This window comes from Cnephaeus nilssonii (genome assembly GCF_951640355.1).
Source record: "Cnephaeus nilssonii genome assembly, chromosome: 21".
In the NCBI taxonomy this organism is placed as follows: Eukaryota; Metazoa; Chordata; class Mammalia; order Chiroptera; family Vespertilionidae; genus Cnephaeus; species Cnephaeus nilssonii.
Genome location: NC_137092.1, coordinates 16,540,148 through 16,558,576, shown reverse-complemented (window position 1 = coordinate 16,558,576; position 18,429 = coordinate 16,540,148). Strand labels below are relative to the sequence as shown.

The 18,429-nt window shown below is 58.9% G+C and overlaps 1 protein-coding gene across 1 annotated transcript; it reads left to right on the top strand.

The window, feature by feature from the left end:
* Nucleotides 1-1,923: 1,923 nt before the first annotated feature.
* On the top strand, nt 1,924-16,788 carry INSRR (insulin receptor related receptor; the record flags this gene model as incomplete). The annotated part of the gene is made up of 22 exons (XM_079760340.1): nt 1,924-2,008; nt 5,180-5,731; nt 7,290-7,593; nt 7,688-7,830; nt 8,041-8,185; nt 8,322-8,536; nt 8,741-8,867; nt 10,371-10,609; nt 11,192-11,359; nt 11,450-11,645; nt 11,798-11,839; nt 11,916-12,136; nt 13,185-13,321; nt 13,405-13,567; nt 13,781-13,883; nt 14,264-14,316; nt 14,482-14,711; nt 15,197-15,307; nt 15,444-15,603; nt 15,917-16,046; nt 16,163-16,297; nt 16,545-16,788. The coding sequence occupies 22 exons, from the start codon at nt 1,924-1,926 to the stop codon at nt 16,786-16,788; spliced, it is 3,903 nt and encodes a 1,300-aa protein (XP_079616466.1).
* Between the last annotated feature and the right edge of the window lie 1,641 nt (nt 16,789-18,429).

Sequence of the window (18,429 nt, the reverse complement as noted above, 5' to 3'; positions counted from 1 at the left end):
GGGCAATCGCGGAACGCCTCAGAGGTGGCTGCTGGGGTGGGGAACTGGGAAGTTGATACGTTATTTCTCCCAGCCTAAAGCAGCTGCATTTAGGGGGGAGGGAAGGGGACGGAGCCCGGAAAAGGTTGCCGTCCAGGTCATCCTAGCCAGTCCGGTCTCAGATCTCCCTCCTCACGGCGCACGTGCCTGTGGGAGTGTGCAATGTCACTTGGGGTAAATCAGGTGAAACACACTCTAAACCCCAGGAAGAAAAGGGAAGGGACCCCAAAAAGACCAAACGCAGGACCTCGAGAAGGAAAAATCAAGAGTCAGAGAAAAGAGAAGGTGTAGCCCCAAAAGCGGGAGAAGGGAGACTAGGGAGCGGAGATGCCGATTTCCAGCAGAGACCACAGGGTGGCGCAAGAAGCCAGCGCGCAAAGGTGTGAGCTCCGCCAGGGTGGGGTGGGGGCGCGGCCTGCGGCGCCCACCGCGCTGCGCCTCCGGACCCCAGCATCAGCCCCCGACCCAGGCTAGCCAGCGCTGGCCCCCAGGCCGGGTAGGTCCAAGTTGGACGGGCATCGATCGCCACCCCGACAAGAGCATCGATTTTTGCACGGAGAAATTAATAGATCTTCTTTTAGCTCCTTGGACGCGGGAGCGGCCGGCGGGTGAAGCAGGGACCAGTCCGTCTTAGGAGGCCGCACACCTGGAAAGCCCCCGGAGCCCCAGCACCCAGGGTGTCACAGGGCATGTCCCAGCCCTCACACCCTGTCGTGGCCTCAAGAGCCGCGAAAAGGAGAAGGATGAGAGGGACGGCGGCGGGGGGGGGGAGGGGGGGAGCATGCAGACAAGTGCTCCAGGGAAAGAGCAGTGCGCAGCTCTCTTCTCCAGAACCCGGCACAGACCGTCCCCCCGCCCCCCAATTCCCTGCGGCGGGGACGCACAGACAAACCAGGCCAACCGAGCAGCCTGAATTCAAGAAGTCAAGGACAGAGGCGGGGCCCCACAGGGTGATTGCTCTCTCCAAGGGGATCGTGGTGGGGACCACGGGACTTGGCTGGGACGGAGGCCTCCAGGGATGCTGGGGGGGGGGGGGGAGGGGGAGGCGGCTAGGAGAGGCCAAGGGCTTTAATATTAAGGAGACACAATTCACGTTCCCGCCAGGTTTCAACAAGCTCGCTCAGCCGGGGCCTGGCTGCCAGAAGTCACCCCGCAGGTGTCAATGCTTGATGGCAGAACCTAGAACCCCGCTGCTGGCTGTGCGCCTCAGGGCGGCGCCAGGGCACTCAGTTCTTAGCCAACGCCCCCCTCCCGCCCCCTCCCCCGTATTTTGGCCTTATTTCCCCAACAGACCTGTCCCCCATCCCATCCCCTCAGTTGTCAGGCTAAATATTTTGGCTTGGCGGGAGGGGCGGAGAGACCCGAGACCGACAAACCAATCCCTTTGGACTGGGGGCGGGGAGCGCGGGAGCCCCTGCCTGCGCGGCGCGGAGGCGGCCAGCGGGCACTTGGGAGCGGAGCGCGCCCCTGGAGATCCGAAAAGACGCTCCGCGGCTCCTGGACCCCCGCTGCTCTCCGTGCCCTGCAAGCTCCTCGGGCTTCTCTCGCCCTTGGGACTGGTCGGCCTCTGGGACCCCCTTTGCTCTGCACCTTGTGTGACCACCTCCCCATGGGGCCTCTCTGAGTCTCTTCCCCTGCTGTGAGCCTCTCTGTCCTCTCCTCTGTCTCCGGCTTCACGCTGAGTCTCTGTTCCTAGCTGCCTGTCACTGCGTGTGTCTGTGGCTGGCTGTCCTTCCTCCGTTCTGGCTCCTGCCATAACCGTGTAGCGTTCCCTGTGGCTGGGTCCCTACCCTTCCCCTCGCCTCCCAAGCTTGTGTTTCTGTGTCCCTTAGGGCCTGTCAGACCCTTCTGCCCAGAGCCATCTGGAGAGCCAGGACTGGGGCAATGGCAGTGCCCGGACTGTGGCCGTGGGTGGCATGTCTGCTTGTGACCCTCCTGTCCTTGGGATCTGGCCTGGACACACTAAAGGGTGAGTCCCCACACTGTCTCCTAGAGCCCCATCTTCCTCCCAGCCAGCTGGGAGGCCAAACAACTGAGCTTCCAGCTGGAACGTATCTATTCAGCTACTGCATTGTGAAGACTGGGGTCAGCTCTCAGAAGAACTTCCCATAAGGAAGAGCGGTCAGTTCCCTGCATGGGGGTGTTGGCCTCTCGGTTCCCGGGGAGGTGGGAAGGACCTTGAAGCACAGAGATGAACAGATGCCCTGTGAAATCGTGGTCCCAGTAGAGCCTGAATGAGAACCAAAATGGGGGAGGAGAGTCTTGGAGGTCATTCCCAGGGCCCCAGAATGGGAAGTGGGCAGAATGGAATGACAGCCGAGAACTAGGCACAATTAAACGACTGAACCCATTGTGCAGACAGGAGACCGAGGCTCAGGAAATCAAGAGATAAAGCTAGCCCGGGGTCCTGCGCTCCAGCCTGCAGCGCTTTGTCCCATATCCCCCACTTAGGGCCCATTCACTGGAGGGGGGAGCTGCTTTCTATTGGTACCCCAGGCCAGACAATCCCCGTGTGTAGGGTTTGGGGGTGGGTCAGATCATGTAGACTAAAGGGTCCTCATGGGGGTGCTGGGGAATTGGTCAGGAGAGGGAAAAAGCTGAGGATAGGATATTCAAAAGGGGAAGGATTAAGAGACGTCCCTTTGGCAAACCCAGCCTCAGGGGGCTCAGGAATCCAGCAAATCCAGTGCCCGTGCCTGCCTGAGGCCCTAAGACTGGGGGCTTCCTGGGGCAGGGGGAGTCTTCCCATCCTACACAGGCAAAAATGATGCAAATGGGCTGGGATGGGGGTCCCTGAAGAGGCATAGAGGCACTCTCTTCAAGGCATAGTCCCTCCCTGGCACCGCTTCCCCTCCTCCACTGCCGTGCCAGGGCCGGGCACAGAAAATGCCAGCCAGAATCATGGTTGTCAGGACAGGAGCACGTCCCTGGGGGGATGGAGGGGTTGGTGTTTGATCAGGGGACCCAGATGTCCCATTCCCAGTGCAGCTCCGCACAGGGCCATGCCCTCAGGGGAAGCAGGCGAGGGTTAAACTGTGAAGGTCGGAGATTTGTTTTTCCAAATGACTCCCATCAGGGGAGCCCTAGAGAGGCAGAGGGGATGATGGGAAGTGGCATTGGGCACAGAGAGAACCCCCATCTGCCTCGAAGAGCCTGATTGGCCTTTGTGTGGAGGGGACAGAAGTGTTTTCTCATTCTCCCTCTCTTTTGTGTGTGTGTGTGTACCTGCGTGTGCTCACACACACTCACAGAGTCGCTGGGCAGAGCTAAGCACAGGGACCGTTAGTGACCACTAGAGAAGGTGTGGAGTAAGCTCCAGGGAGCCAGTCTTTCCTGTCCACCCCACTTTTAGCCATCAGGGGGTGGGCCTGTTATGTGTGACCCCTGTGATGTGGCTGAGGGCTAGGGAGAAAGGGAGGGAGTAGAGGCTGGAGAGGTGAGCAGGACTTGAATGGCAAGTGGAAGAATTCAGACTTGAATCTTCCCTAGTAGGGAGCATGGAAAGTATGCTTGGGAGCAAGTGAGAGCAGGGACCAGGTGGCCCACTGAGGGGAATGGTCCTAGGGGCCTTGGGGAGAGAAAGGGAAGTGGGACTGGGACCCTGGAGAAGCCAGACGTATTGGATCCTCACGGAGTGGACTTGGGATCCAGGTGTCCATCAATTCAACCCATGGTTCCTGAGTGCCCGGTGGTTCCAGCCCTGAATTGGGTTCCATGGGGGATGCAGAGACAACTAACAAGGGCCCTGCCCTCAAAAGATGTCCTCCGTGGAGGGGGTGACATAGATACAGAGAGCAATGTTGAGGCAATGCGCCGAGTAGTCTAGTGTGGGTGCCGGACTAAGTGCTGCTGAGCCTGAAGGGAAAGTTATGAACTCGGGGTCAAAGGGTCAGGGAAGGGGTAGGGGACTAGACCTGAGGCTTGCAGGACAAGAGCTGAAGGTACTAGCGGGGTGAGGAACCCTTCTGAGGCTTCAGTGGGACCAGTTTCTCAACACCCACATGTCAGGCTGAGGAATTTAAACTTGAACTTTTGGCAATGCCGAGCCATGGAATGTCCCTTTGAAAGTAAACAAATGCAGGGACCAGGCATCTAGCTCCTTTAGGTCTGGGAGAGAAGTAGAGTGTATGAAGCTCAGACTATTGATTCCCAGTCACAGAATTCACTCATTCATTCATCCAATATTTGTTGAGCGCCCATTTTGTGCCAAGCACTGTACTAGGCACCAAGGACACAGCACAGATTAGACAGCGAGATCCCTGCTTTCTGGAGCTTACAGTAAACAAAATAAATAAATTATATACTAGCCAGGGTTAAGAATCATGGAAAAAATAAAGTAGGAAGGGGATGGGGAGTGTCACAATTTTAAATAGGATGGTCAGAGGTGACATTTGAGCAAAAACTTAAAGGGGCTGAGGGAGCCATTTAGAGAGAAGAGTTTCTAGCCCAAGGGAACAGAACGTGCAAAGACCTCAGGACAAGTTTGGCTGGCTTATTTGAGGTACAGTCAAGTGATCGGTGTGGCTGCAGGAGAGAGAGGGGGGGATGATGGCAGCGAGGCTGCAGAGGACTTGTGGTAAGGACCTTGGCTTTTCACAGTGATGTGGGGGCCGCTGGGATGTGTTGAGCAGTGAAGGAATGTGATCCAACCTCTGTTCTGAGAAGACCATTCTGGCTATAAAGTGGAGAATAGACTGAAGAGGGGACAGGGTGGAAGTGGAGCGACTGTCTGGGAGGCTATTACTGCAAATCCAGGAGAAGATGATGGAGAAAGCAGGAAAGCTGGCGACCAGCGGTTGGACTCTGGATGTCTGTTAAGGACAGAGCCCTGGGGTGTGGGCTGAGGCAAGGAAAGGAGGCGGGATGGCTTTAGATCTGGAGTCTGCTGCAGGAACGAAGCAGCAGTCCATGGAGAAGGGGAAGTGGGTCAGCGGGCTCCTCTGTTCATCTGGGAGAGCCCCCCCCAAGCTGCCCAGGAGGCCTCTGAGGCCCTCAGGGGAGGGCACCCCACACCCCCAGCAGAACCCGGCTCCCACTCCATGTCCCGCTCCCGGTGTGACGTCCCTCCTCCAGAGCGGCTGGGTGGGAGGGAGTGCTTGGCCCCGGCTGTACCGACCACGGCTGCCACTTGTGCCCGCAGTGTGCCCCAGCCTGGACATCCGCTCGGAGGTGTCGGAGCTGCGGCGGCTGGAGAACTGCAGCGTGGTGGAGGGCCACCTGCAGATCCTGCTCATGTTCACGGCCACGGGCGAGGACTTCCGTGGCCTCAGCTTCCCGCGCCTCACTCAAGTCACCGAGTACTTGCTGCTCTTCCGTGTCTACGGCCTGGAGAGCCTGCGCGACCTCTTCCCCAACCTGGCCGTCATCCGCGGCGCCCGCCTCTTCCTGGGCTACGCGCTGGTCATCTTCGAGATGCCGCACCTGCGGGACGTGGGGCTGCCGGCCCTGGGCGCGGTGCTTCGTGGAGCCGTGCGCGTGGAGAAAAACCAGGAGCTCTGCCACCTCTCCACCATTGACTGGGGCCTGCTGCAGCCTTCCCCCGGCGCCAACCACATCGTGGGCAACAAGCTGGGCGCGGAGTGCGCCGATGTGTGTCCTGGCGTCCTGGGCGCCACTGGCGAGCCCTGTGCCAGGACCACCTTCAGTGGGCACACAGACTACAGGTGCTGGACCTCCAGCCACTGCCAGAGAGGTGGGCACTGGCACAGAGCACAACGCGGGGCACGGCACGGGGAAGGCAGGGTCGGAGGGTGGCCGCAGGGCGGTGTGGGTCAGTACTTGGCAGCCACTGTTCATTTCAGTCCTCGGTCATCCTACGAGGCGGGTACTGTGGTTTTGCAGACGAGGAAACTAAAGCTTAGGAAAGTGAAATAACTGATGTAGCATAAGGTAGTCCAGATGTAGGCACTAGATGCCACCCGGTAGTAATGGAGAAAGTCAAGGGCAGGTACAAGGTGGGCATGGGGGGAAGGGTAGGCATGAATGGATGCAAGACAGCAGCACACGAAGCGGTTTAGGGCAGTGGTTAAGTACAAAGCCAGATGGCCCGGGTCCAAATCTCAGCTCTACTACTTACTGGCTATGTTCTTTTCGCCTATCTGTGCCCCACTTTCCTTATCTGTAAAAGGATGGTGGCGTTGTTACGGGGAATGAGCTATTCTGTAAACCACCGAGGCTGGGGTAGCAGTTCTGGTCCTGAGAAAAGGGACCGCAGCACAGGTGGCCCAGGGGGGGCTGGGAGTATTGTAGGGGGAGGTTGGGAGCTTGGTGGGAGAAAGGAGGAGGTGGCAGATGAAGGACAGGACAGATGAGGACAGATACGTGAGGTGGGAACTTCTTTAGAAGTAAAGTGCAGAGAGAGGAAACAAAAGGAAGGGAGGGGAGAAAGCGGGGAGTCCGATAGGGAGGGGATGGTGGGAGGAGGAGGAAGTGAAAGTTCTAGGGGAGGGGAGGCGGACCTTTCAGAGTCTGGGAGCAGAGCTGGGGTCCCCCAAAACTGGGGCTCTTTCCAACAGTTTGTGGAGATCAGCTTCCCTCACCCTCAGCATCAGGGCAGAGGAGTAACCAGATCCCTACTGTATCCTCCCAGCCCCACCTCCCTGCAGCCTCCCTGTTGGCTGTAAACACAGCTGCTGCACGTCCTCTCCCATGGCCTCTCGCGTGTACAGTGTCAACATGCCCTGGCTGACCCCCGCCACATGCACACTCCCGCAGACACGCAGCTGCCCCCGTGCAGAGTTCCCAGAGGCCGTCGCTTCCCCAGCCCCCAAACCACCCACTTTCGCTGGGGGCTGCCTCCCGCCCCGGGCAGAGAGCTGAAGAGGGAGGAGGTATGGACAGGGGCCTGGGGGACATGACCAGTGGCGGCCCCTTCTTCCACACACTCCCAGGCCCACCTTGCCCTGGGCCAAGCCACTCAGGAGAAGCTGGCTGTTTCCCCGGGCGCCATGCCCAGCGACGATCTGGGCACCAGGCCTAGACAGGACAGCAGGCGGGGGGGGGGGGGGGGGGCGGCAACCTGATGGACAAGGTCACTGCTCTGTGCCGAGTTCTGGCACCCCTGACTAGGCACCGTGGGAGGTGGGGAGCCACGGAGGGGGGCCACGGTCCTTGTCCTCAGGAGCCCCTGCCTGAGGAAGTCGGCAGCCAGTGGTATCTGAATGGGAGTGATGTGGGGGTTACCCAGAAGGAGGGGGTGGGGCCATGGCCAAGGAGGCCGGATACAGTCTCACACAGCACTCTGCCCACAGTGTGCCCCTGTCCCCATGGGCTGGCCTGCACCCCTGGGGGTGAGTGCTGCCACATCGAGTGCCTGGGGGGCTGCAGCCAGCCGGATGACCCCAGCGCCTGCGTTGCCTGCCGCCACTTCTACTTCCAGGGCGCCTGCCACCAGGCCTGCCCTCCAGGCACCTACCAGCACGAGTCGTGGCGCTGTGTCACAGCCGAGCTCTGTGCCAGCCTGCGCTCGGTGCCCAGCCTCGCCTCCACCTTTGGTATCCACCAGGGCAGTTGCCTGGCGCAGTGCCCTCCAGGCTTCACCCGTAATGGCAGTAGGTGAGTGTAGGGCGGGTGGGGGTCACCCCTGGACTATCAAGAAGGTCCACACTGGTCCAGGGCTCATGCCACACCCTCTGCTTGCCCCTGCCAGCATATTCTGCCACAAGTGTGAGGGGCTGTGCCCCAAAGAGTGCAAGGTGGGCACCAAGACTATCGACTCGGTCCAGGTGGCACAAGATCTGGCGGGCTGCACCCACGTGGAGGGGAGTCTCATCCTCAACCTTCGCCAGGGCTGTTAGTACCTTCCCCGGGCTCATACCTCTCTCTTGGCCACGCCCTTCCTCCCTGCCACGCCCCTTACAGAGGCCCCGCTAAAGCACCGCTTCCCATTACCCTGGGTCCCAGGCTGAGGACCCCCCTTCCCTGCATCCCACTTAGCCCCCTCCCCTGGGGGACCCACCACGTTCCCTGCCCCTGCTCCAGCCCTGTCCTCCCTCTCCCCAGACAACCTGGAGCAGGAGCTGCAGCACAGCCTGGGGCTGGTGGAGACCATCACTGGCTTCCTCAAAATCAAGCACTCCTTTGCCCTCGTGTCCCTGGGCTTTTTCAAGAACCTCAAACTAATCCGGGGAGATGCCATGGTGGATGGGTAAGGGGTCAGAAGCAAGCCTCTGACCAGCTCCCTCTATCACACCTTCCCTACCCGCCCCAGAGGAGCCCATAGCACCTCCTCCCCAGCCCTGCCCCCATCTCCCGTTTGGAACAAGGTCCCCTCCGGCCCCCAGGAACTACACTCTGTACGTGCTGGACAACCAGAACCTCCAGCAACTGGGGTCCTGGGTGGCTGCGGGGCTCACCATTCCCGTGGGCAAGATCTACTTCGCTTTCAACCCACGCCTCTGCTTGGAGCACATTTACCACTTGGAGCAGGTGACCGGCACGCGGGGACGGCAAAACAAGGCGGAGATCAACCCCCGGACCAACGGAGACCGCGCCGCCTGTGAGGCCCCAACCCCAACCTCGAGGGGGAGCGCACGGCCCCAAGAAACACCCTGCTGTGCAGCCGGGTGGGAAGGGGCGCTTGGAGCGGACGGTGTGATAACTTGTCTTCAGGGGCGGCGTTGGGGGTGGCATGCCGCGGGGTCCAGGTCGGGGATTGGAAGCAGGCGGTTGAGAGCAGGTGTTCGCCACTCGCCCCACCCAGGCCAGACTCGCACCCTGCGCTTCGTGTCCAACGTGACCGAGACCGACCGCATCTCACTGCGCTGGGAGCGCTACGAGCCGCTGGAGGCCCGAGACCTACTCAGTTTCATCGTGTACTACAAGGAGTCGTGAGTACCCCTCCGGGACAGGGCCGGGCGGGGCCATCCGGGGCGGGGCCATCCGGGGGCGGGGCCAATCGGGTGGGGGCAAGGGCAGGGCCCATAGGGGCGGGACCAACTGGGGCGGGGCCAGGTCAGGGACCATAGGGGCGGGGCCAGCGGGGACGGGGCCAGGGCAGGGACCGTAGGGGCGGGGCGGGAGCGGGGCCAGGGCAGGGACCACAGGGGCGGGGCCAACCGGGCGGGGGCGGGGCCAGGGCAGGGACCGTAGGGGCGGGGCGGAACGGAGCAGAATCATCCAGACTGAAGGCAAGAGAAGGCAGGCCAAGGCAGCGCTGTGGGGAGTCAGGAAGCCAGGACCCTAAGTCGCACTCCCTGTGGGGTCCACCACCTCTGGCCTCTCCCCTCACCTTCATCCCTCCGTGTGCGATTTTCACCTCACCCAGTGAAATGCAGAGGGGAGTGAGGACTTCTGAGAGCCAGGGAGAGGCGCCCGCTGGGAAGGCTTGGATAATTAAACTTCTATTCACTATGCTAATATTCTGTACTGACCACATGCTCCTGCCCCAGCAGCGGTTTGGGGAGCAGCCACTAATTTGGCCAGTTTTATATGCAGCTTGTTCAGCATTTCATTAAAGCCTGACGAAGGAAGGAAGGGAGCAGGGACAGGCGAGGACAGGCTGCTCTTGCTTCGGAGAGAGAGCACGGACCAAAGCAGGAGGGACAGGGCTTAGGCCACAGGAAGGACTTCTCCAGAAGCATGGCTAGGACTCAGAAACAGAAATCCTTACAGGAGAGAGATGGATTTGGGATGGCAGGCTTCGAGGGCAGGGGTGAGGCGTACTCCCCTCTATGGTAGAGAGGAGGTGGGAGCCACCTGGCTTAGGAGCAGTCCCTGGGAATTAAAATTGAGAGGTCTTCGTTGCTCACTGAGCGCAGGGCCTGGCCTGGGAGGAAGGGAGGGAAGTCGATGTGGGAGGCCTGCTCAGATGGCCAAAGCTCCCCTAGGCCTCAGCTAGGTGAAGGTCTCTAGCATGGGGAGCTGTAGGGTGTGTTAAATACAGATTCCTGGGCCCCACCCCCACAGATTCTGACTCAGTCCTGGATAGAGCCCATGAATCTGCATTTCTAGCTAGCTCCCAGGTAATACTACATCTTCTGGTCCCTGCACCATACTGTGAGGAGCACTAACATGGATTGCAATGTAAATGTCACCCTCAGCTTGTGCAGCTGACAATCTGCACGCCTATACGCAAGGGGCAGAGTATCGCAGAGGTCCTTCAGGAAGCTCCGGCCATCACTGCCTTGCAGTGCGGATGTGGCCATGCCCCTCACACACTATACTGTGGATCCTGCCTCAGTCAGCTCTGAGCAGACCCACTCAGTGCCACAAGGCACCTGCCCCAAAGGGTGGACGCACGTCTGCTTCTGGATGCGTAAAGAATGACAATAGCAATCTTGGGGTGATTCAGAGAGGAGGGGGCTGCTACAAATTGGGGGTGGGGTGTTCAGCCCATTCCAGAATGCCACGGAGCACATAGGTCCAGATGCCTGTGGGACCCAGAGCTGGAACCTGCTAGATGTGGAGCTGCCCCTAAGCCGCAACCAGGAGCCAGGGGTGACCTTGGCCCCCCTCAAGCCCTGGACACAGTATGCAGTGTTTGTGCGGGCCATCACGCTGACCACTGCTGAGGACAGCCCCCACCAAGGAGCCCAGAGCCCCATCATCTACCTCCGAACCCTGCCCGCAGGTAGGCCTTTGGAGGGAGTGGGAGCTGGATGCCTGGGTCCTAGTGAGGATGGGGGAACCCAGGCACCAGAAATAGAGATGCTGAGTCACTGAACAGCTGGCCCATAGAGGCTGGGAGGCCAGATGCTGAGTCCTAGAAGGAAGAGGGGGCAGGCTCTGGCCAGGCAGTTCAGTCGGTTAGAGTCTCCTCGGATACACCCATACTGTGAGTTTGATCCCCAGCCAGGGTACCTACAAGTAATAAATGCATAAATAAGCAGAACAACAAACCTCTCTCTCCTCTCTCTTCCCTCCCGCCCTCCTTCCCTCATTCTCTTCCATCTCTCTAAAAATCAATGGGGAAAAGTATCCTCGGATGAGGATAAAAATAATAATAATAATAATAGGGGGCATTCTCCTAGGTCCTAGGGAGGCTGTGGGTGGGAGAGTGCAGGGGGAAGAACAAAATGCTCAGCTGTAGGAAGAGGAGGTTGAGAGTCACCTATTCCTTGGGACAAGTAAGGGCTGGACTCAGAGACAGGGGCCAGACAGTATTTGAAAAGAGTTCTGAAGCTTCTCAGTTGTACCCGACCCACACCCCCAGCGCCCACCGTTCCCCAAGACGTCATCTCCACGTCCAACTCCTCCTCCCACCTGCTGGTGCGCTGGAAGCCACCGACCCAGCGGAATGGGAACATCACCTACTACCTGGTGTTGTGGCAGCGTCTGGCAGAAGACAGCGACCTCTACCTCAATGACTACTGCCACCGCGGTGCGCAGGGATGAGGTGTGAGCAAGAGGGGCTGGGGCACCGGCCACAGGCGCTGCCCGGCTAACTGCTTCCCTCCCGCCGACGCGCCAGGCCTGCGGCTGCCCACCAGCAACAACGACCCGCGCTTCGACCGGGAAGACGGGGAACTCCAGGCGGAGATGGAGCCCGGCTGTTGCCCTTGCCAACACCCACCTCCGGGGCAGGTCTTGCCGCCACTGGAGGCGCAAGAGGCCTCGTTCCAGAAGAAGTTTGAAAACTTCCTGCACAACGCCATCACCATCCCCAAGTGCGCGGCGGCCGGGCAGGGCGGGGCTAAGGGCGGGGCCTGGAGGTGGGGTGTGCTGGCGGGGCCTGGCTGTGGGTGGGTTTAGAAGCGGTGCACCCCTGTAGAGGGGCAGTTCCCCGCAGCCGTGACAGGGCCCTCCCCGGTCTCCCCAGATCCCCTTGGAAGGTGACGTCCATCAATAAGAGCCCTCAAAGGTGAGCAGGGGCGGGGCCAAGGCTGAGGGGTGTGGCCGGCGTGCGGGGACCTGGCGCTGACTCTCGCCCTCCCTAGGGACTCCGGGAGGCACCGCCGCGCCTCCGGGGCCCTCCGACTCGGGGGGAACAGCTCAGATTTCGAGATCCGGGAGGACAAAGTGCCCCGAGAGCGAGCAGTGTTGAGCGGCCTGCGCCACTTCACCGAGTACCGGATCGACATCCATGCCTGCAACCACGCGGCGCACGCTGTGGGCTGCAGCGCCGCCACCTTCGTCTTTGCGCGCACCATGCCCCACAGTGAGTGACCCACCCCACCTTCTACACCCACCACCCTCCCCAAGCACCCTCTCCAGTCAGTGCTCCAACTAGCGAGTTTGAGCTCCAGCTAACCCCAGGGCCTTGCTTTCCTCCTCCTCCCAGTCCCCACAATCCTAGAGTTTCCTCAAACCTCCCAGCTTAGCCCCCTTGAGCTTGTATTTGGAGGTGAGAAGTCATTCACTGCTTAACAACGGGCATATGTTCTGAGAAATGAGTGGTTAGGCGTTGTGTGAACATCATAGAGGGCTCTCACACAGCCTACACGGTACAGCCTACCGCACACCTAGGCTGTACGGTATAGCCGATTGCTCCTAGGTTACAAGCCTGCACAGCATGTAACTACACAAAACAACACGAATTAAATCAAGCACAAGAAAAAACAATGCAATCAAGAAGCACAGTAAACACGCAAGATGCAGCAGCCATAACACTGCATATTATTTTACAGCAAACATTTTTATGAGCAGAAAGAGTATCCTCTAAAATAACGACAGCCCTGGCTGGCTGGCTCAGTTGATTGGAGCTTCGTTCCCATACACCAAAAAGTTTGCAGGTTTGATTCCTGATCAGAGCACATACCTAGGCTGAGGGTTCAATCTCTTTGGGGTGATAACAGGAGGCAACCTAGCCATGTTTCTCTCTCACATTGATGTTTCTCTCTCTCTCTCTCTCAAATCAATAAAAGCATATCCTCGTGTGAGGATTAATGTAATGACAGAAAGTATATTATAATAAATACAAAACCAGTAACATAATGTTTATTATCACCACCTATTCTGTACCATACATAGTTGTATGTGCTATACTTTTATACACTGGCAGCAAAGTAGGTTGGTTTACTCCAGCATCCCCACAAAAATGTGAGTAATGCTCTGTGCTATGATCTTAGGACTAGGCAATAGGACTTTCCCAGCTCCATTATAATCTTATGGGACCACCATCATATATGTGGTCCGTTATGGACAGAAACATCCTTATGAGGCACCTGACTGTCCTTGTGGCTGGGCCCCTGATGCCTCTCCCGCAGGAGAGGCTGATGGTATCCCAGGGAAGGTGGCCTGGGAGGCGGCCAGCAAGAGCAGTGTCCTCCTGCGCTGGCTTGAGCCATCGGACCCCAATGGACTTATCCTCAAGTACGAAATCAAGTACCGCCGCTTGGGAGAGGTAGGTACCCCAGAAGACCCCCTAACCCAGCTCCAATCTGTGCCCCCATCCTTCTCCCAGCCAGCTTTCTTTGTTGCCCTCAGGAGGCCACAGTGCTGTGTGTGTCCCGCCTGCGATATGCCAAGTTTGGGGGCGTCCACCTGGCCCTGCTGCCCCCTGGAAACTACTCCGCCAGAGTGCGGGCAACCTCACTGGCTGGCAACGGCTCGTGGACAGAAAGTGTCGCTTTCTACATCCCTGGCTCAGGTAGACACAGCCTCTGTCCCAGACCTCTACTCCCAAACAGCGACCCCCAGGTCCTTAGCCACATCCATTGTGGAAACCACAGGGCCCCCATCCCATCCTCGCCCCATCCTCATCTTCCATTATGGAAAGAGAAGTGTCCTCTCCCCTCTGACTTCTCCACCTTTGACCCCACCCTCTGCTGCCCTCTGTTCCTGTCCACTGACTGACCACCAGAGGAGGAAGACTCCGGGGGGCTGCACCTTCTCACTGTCACCCCCGTGGGACTCATGCTGCTCATCATTCTTGCTGCCCTTGGTTTCTTTTACAGCAAGAAGAGGTAAGAACAGGTCCTACCGGTCCCCAGCCCCCTTCTCTCCATGAGCCCTCAGTGTAAAGTCAGTGCAATCAGGAGGGAGTAGATGTTTGGTTCAGGGGCCTCCTGGGACTGAATAAAAGAGGGAAATGGGGGAAGGGCTTTGATTAGCTGGGGTCTAGGATGAGTTGAGGAGGCAGGAGCCCTCTACACTGTCCTCCCTACTCCCTGGGTCTAAGAACGAAGACCCAGACCAGCTTAGAGCTCCCCAAAGTCATCCTGATCAGGACCGAGGGTGTTCAGGAACTTCCCTCCTCCTTGCACTGTCCCTCTTCCTTGCCCTCTGATGTTGCTCCTTCCTTCCTGAGGACCTTCCAGCCTGACCGCCTCACCTTCCATTGCAGAAACAGCACCCTCTATGCCTCTGTGAATCCAGAGTACTTCAGTGCTTCTGATGGTAGGTCCGGGGTGAGGGGACAGTGGTGTGGAAAAGAGACAGGAGGGGTGGAGAGGCAAACTTGCAGGAGACCTTTTGGGAGCAGGCAGCCTTGGGACCCGAGCCCTTCAGAGGCGGAGCGGCAGACAGCGGTATCATCGCCTTGTGACCCCCACCTCCTCTCAGTGTACATCCCCGACGAGTGGGAGGTGCCTCGGGAGCAGATCTCCATAATTCGGGAACTGGGCCAGGGCTTCTTCGGGATGGTATATGAGGGGCTGGCACAAGGACTGGAGGCTGGAGAGGAGACCACACCTGTGGCCCTGAAGACGGTGAATGAGCTGGCCAGCCCACGAGAACGCATTGAGTTCCTCAAGGAAGCCTCTGTCATGAAGGCATTCAAGTGTCACCATGTGGTAAGGGAGGCTCAGTGGCATTGTCAGCGTCACAATTAGGTAGGAGGGGTAGTGTCAGGGATGAGGTCAGGGTACCATCAAGGTCAGGGGTGGGATTGTAGTTAGGAACCTAATCGGGGTAAAGGTCATGGTTGGGGTTAGAGTCAAACCAGGGTCATGGTAGGATCATGATAGAATCATGGCTAGGGCTGAGATAAGTCATGGTTGGGGTCAATATTGAATGTCCAGATCATTATTGGGATCATGATTGGGATCAAGGTCAGAGTTGGGCCAATCGTAAAGACTAGGATGATAGTCAGACATCATCAAGGTCATGGTTTAGAGTCAGGGTCATTGTTAGGCCAGGATTAGAGTTATGCATATGGTTGGGGTTAGGGTCAGGTTTGGTGTCGGGGTCAGAGTGTGGTCACAGCAGGCCAAGATTCTGGCCAGAGGGGTCCAGGAGAGCTGAGGGGACCTGCAGCTAGGCTCTTTGTTCATCTCAGGTACGTCTCCTGGGCGTGGTGTCTCAGGGCCAGCCGACTCTGGTCATCATGGAGTTAATGACTCGTGGGGACCTCAAGAGCCATCTTCGATCTCTGCGGCCGGAGGCAGAGGTGAGGACTGGGAGAAGACTCTGAGCCAATGTGCTGAAGAGTTGGAGGAAACGCGGGCATCGTTGTGGTGGGGAATCCTTGGTGAGGAGTCCTGCCTCTAGGTTCCTTCGCCACCCGTCCCCTCTCTTGGTTCTAGAATAACCCTGGGCTCCCGCGGCCAGCACTGGGAGACATGATCCAGATGGCTGGTGAGATCGCAGATGGCATGGCCTACCTTGCCGCCAAAAAGTTTGTGCACCGAGACCTGGCAGCCCGAAACTGCATGGTGTCCCAGGACTTCACCGTCAAGATTGGGGGTATGGAGGGCGCCAGGCAGGTGGGGGCAATCTGCGGAATTGAGAGACTCCTCCTAAGCTAGGTACCCAAGGACCCAGGCCTGGTCCACAGCTCTGTCCCTGATAGTCCCCCCTCTTCCCCCTCACCCCGGAGGCTCAGTCTCCCTGTCCAAGTACAGAAGGGTTGAATGGGAGCGTCTCTGATACACTTAGAGCCCCCACTTTCCAGGATTCTTGGAGACTCTGGCGGGGGAGAAGATTGGGAGAGGTATTCCTGCGGCAGGAGCTGGTTAAGGCTCTGCTGCTCCACCCCCTCTCCCCCCTTGCTTTCCAGATTTCGGGATGACTCGAGATGTGTATGAGACAGACTATTACCGCAAGGGCGGGAAGGGGCTGCTGCCTGTGCGCTGGATGGCCCCCGAGTCCCTCAAAGACGGAATCTTTACCACCCACTCGGATGTCTGGTGGGGCCTGGCTGGAGCAGAGGGCTCAGGGGATGTGGGGGTGGGGCCTGGGGAGAGGCCTGGGTGCAATCTCTCATGAAGGGTGCTGGGTTCAAGCCCTGCTCTGTGTCCTCCAGGTCCTTTGGCGTGGTGCTCTGGGAGATCGTGACCCTGGCTGAACAGCCCTACCAGGGTCTGTCCAATGAGCAGGTGCTCAAGTTTGTCATGGATGGTGGGGTCCTGGAGGAGCTAGAGAGCTGTCCCCTTCAGCTGTGAGTCACCCAGCCGGCCCCTTCCACCTCCCTGCTCTGCCTACCCCCGTCCCCTGCCCTGGGACCTGGTCTACCTCCTCCAATGCTTTTACTTCCACTGACCCCCAGCTCTGAGCCCAATTCTAAACCCCCACCATGATGCCATTTACTCCCCTGTGACCCCCCCCCCCCACTCATCCTGACTGACTCTCTCAGTCCAAGACGCAGGGGATGTAGACCCTCTGACGCTGCCCTCCCATCCCACCAGGCAGGAGCTGATGAGCCGCTGTTGGCAACAGAACCCACGCCTGCGACCCACCTTCACCCACATCCTGGACAGCATTCAGGAGGAGCTGCGGCCTTCCTTCCGCCTCCTTTCCTTCTACTACAGCCCAGAGCGCCGGGGGCCCCGGGCTTCCCTCCTGCCCACTGATGCAGAGCCCGACGCCCCACCACCCCCAAAAGGGGCTTCCTCAGACTGCAGCCCTCTAAATGGGGGTCCAGGGCACTGAGGGGCACTCCCCTCCCTGTCTGATTGGCCTCCCACAGGCAGAGAGGAAGGGATCTGACCTTTGTGGCTGAGAGATGTGCAGACTTTCCTACCCCCGGGGCCGTGGGGTGGCCAAGGGTGGGGCCGACAGCAGGGGCAGGAAAGGCTGGGGGCTGATCAGAGCAGACTCACCGAGTTCTCCCTGAGGAACTCAGCAAGGTCCCAGCAGGAGTGGAGACCAGGCCCTCAAAGAGCCCCTACTCAGACCAAGAAGAGAGGGCCTGTCCACCCCACAGGGGTTGTCGGGAGAACCCCACCCTCAGCCCACAGGTCCCTTGGGGACATCCGGGGCCATCAGCACACTTGAAACCAGATAAGCAACCAGAATGGGCCTGGACCCTCGTCTGTCCATGTGTGGGCTGCTGGGGAAGACGATCCACATAACTGCCTTCTCACCGCCGCGTGCCACCTCCTACCCTCTGCCTCAGGCGCCAGGGTGAGGCTCTCAGCCTGGCCTTCAGGCCTGCCCTCACTCCCTCCTCTCCTTTGCCATCGCAGGGATTTCCAAGCTTGGTGCTCCTCCTTCCTCTGCCCCAGGAAAGTCCCTTGGAGTGAATCACCCCACCCCTCGCAGTCCCATCCCCTCAATCTCCCTCATACCCTTCGATTATTAAGGCTTTAAGAGGTTTGCTTCCTCCCTGCCCTCACTCCTGCCCCTCCGGCTCCCCTCTCCGGGGAAGACACAATAAATGCCAATGTCTGTTTGTACCCTGGTCCCCAGCATCCCACTGTCTCTTCATCTCTATGGGGTTCACGCTGGATGAGCTTCCTCCCTCCCTCCTTCCTTGGAGACTTGAGGTGGTGACCCTGACGCAGGGATACGGGATGAATACACTGCGGATGAATACACTGCGGTCAAACACACCCTCCCGAGGACCCGAGCAGCCAGAGTTGCCATGGCAGTGAAGCAGGACCATCCTGCTATTGTCTGAGCTCGGGCGGGCGGCAGAAGTGGCTGAGCCAGCAGGGAAGCCTGCATCTGGCCTCCCAGCCTCACCAACCCGTCCTGACACCTCATCGTGAAGTTATCCCTTGCTGTCTCCATGGGCAGACATGGCTTGAAGTGGGCAGAACAGGGGGTGGGGGAGGGCCTTGAGGACATCACCAGTCCCTGCTCAATGCCACTCATCAAGGCAGGAGACACAAATCAGAGCAGAGTCTGCGTGTCTGGCGCCCCTCCCCCAGCAGAGATGCCCTGGAGGCAGGTTGAAGGAGCACAGGGGAGTTCATTTCCCAGCTCTTATGCCAGGGCCATCAGGGCATTTGAAGGGAAAGAACCACAGATGAATGACTTAAGACCTTGGTGAAGGGGTGGAGGGGGCGGGGGGAGGCGGGCAGGCAGCGGAAGGGGTTGGTCATAGCTCAGGACTTTTTAGCATCCTGTACCAGCGTTTCCTGCATCCAGATCCTCAGGGCTATAGCTCCTGCTGCCACACGCTGCCACACGCTGCCACACGCTGCCATAGGCTGCCACTCCCTGCCACACACCTGGAGTCTGAAGAGATCCGCTCACTCCAGCAGCTGTCCCACAAACCACAGCTCATTAAGGCAGGACCTGAGTAGACTGGGCATGAGTCTATGACAACAATTATGACTCATATCC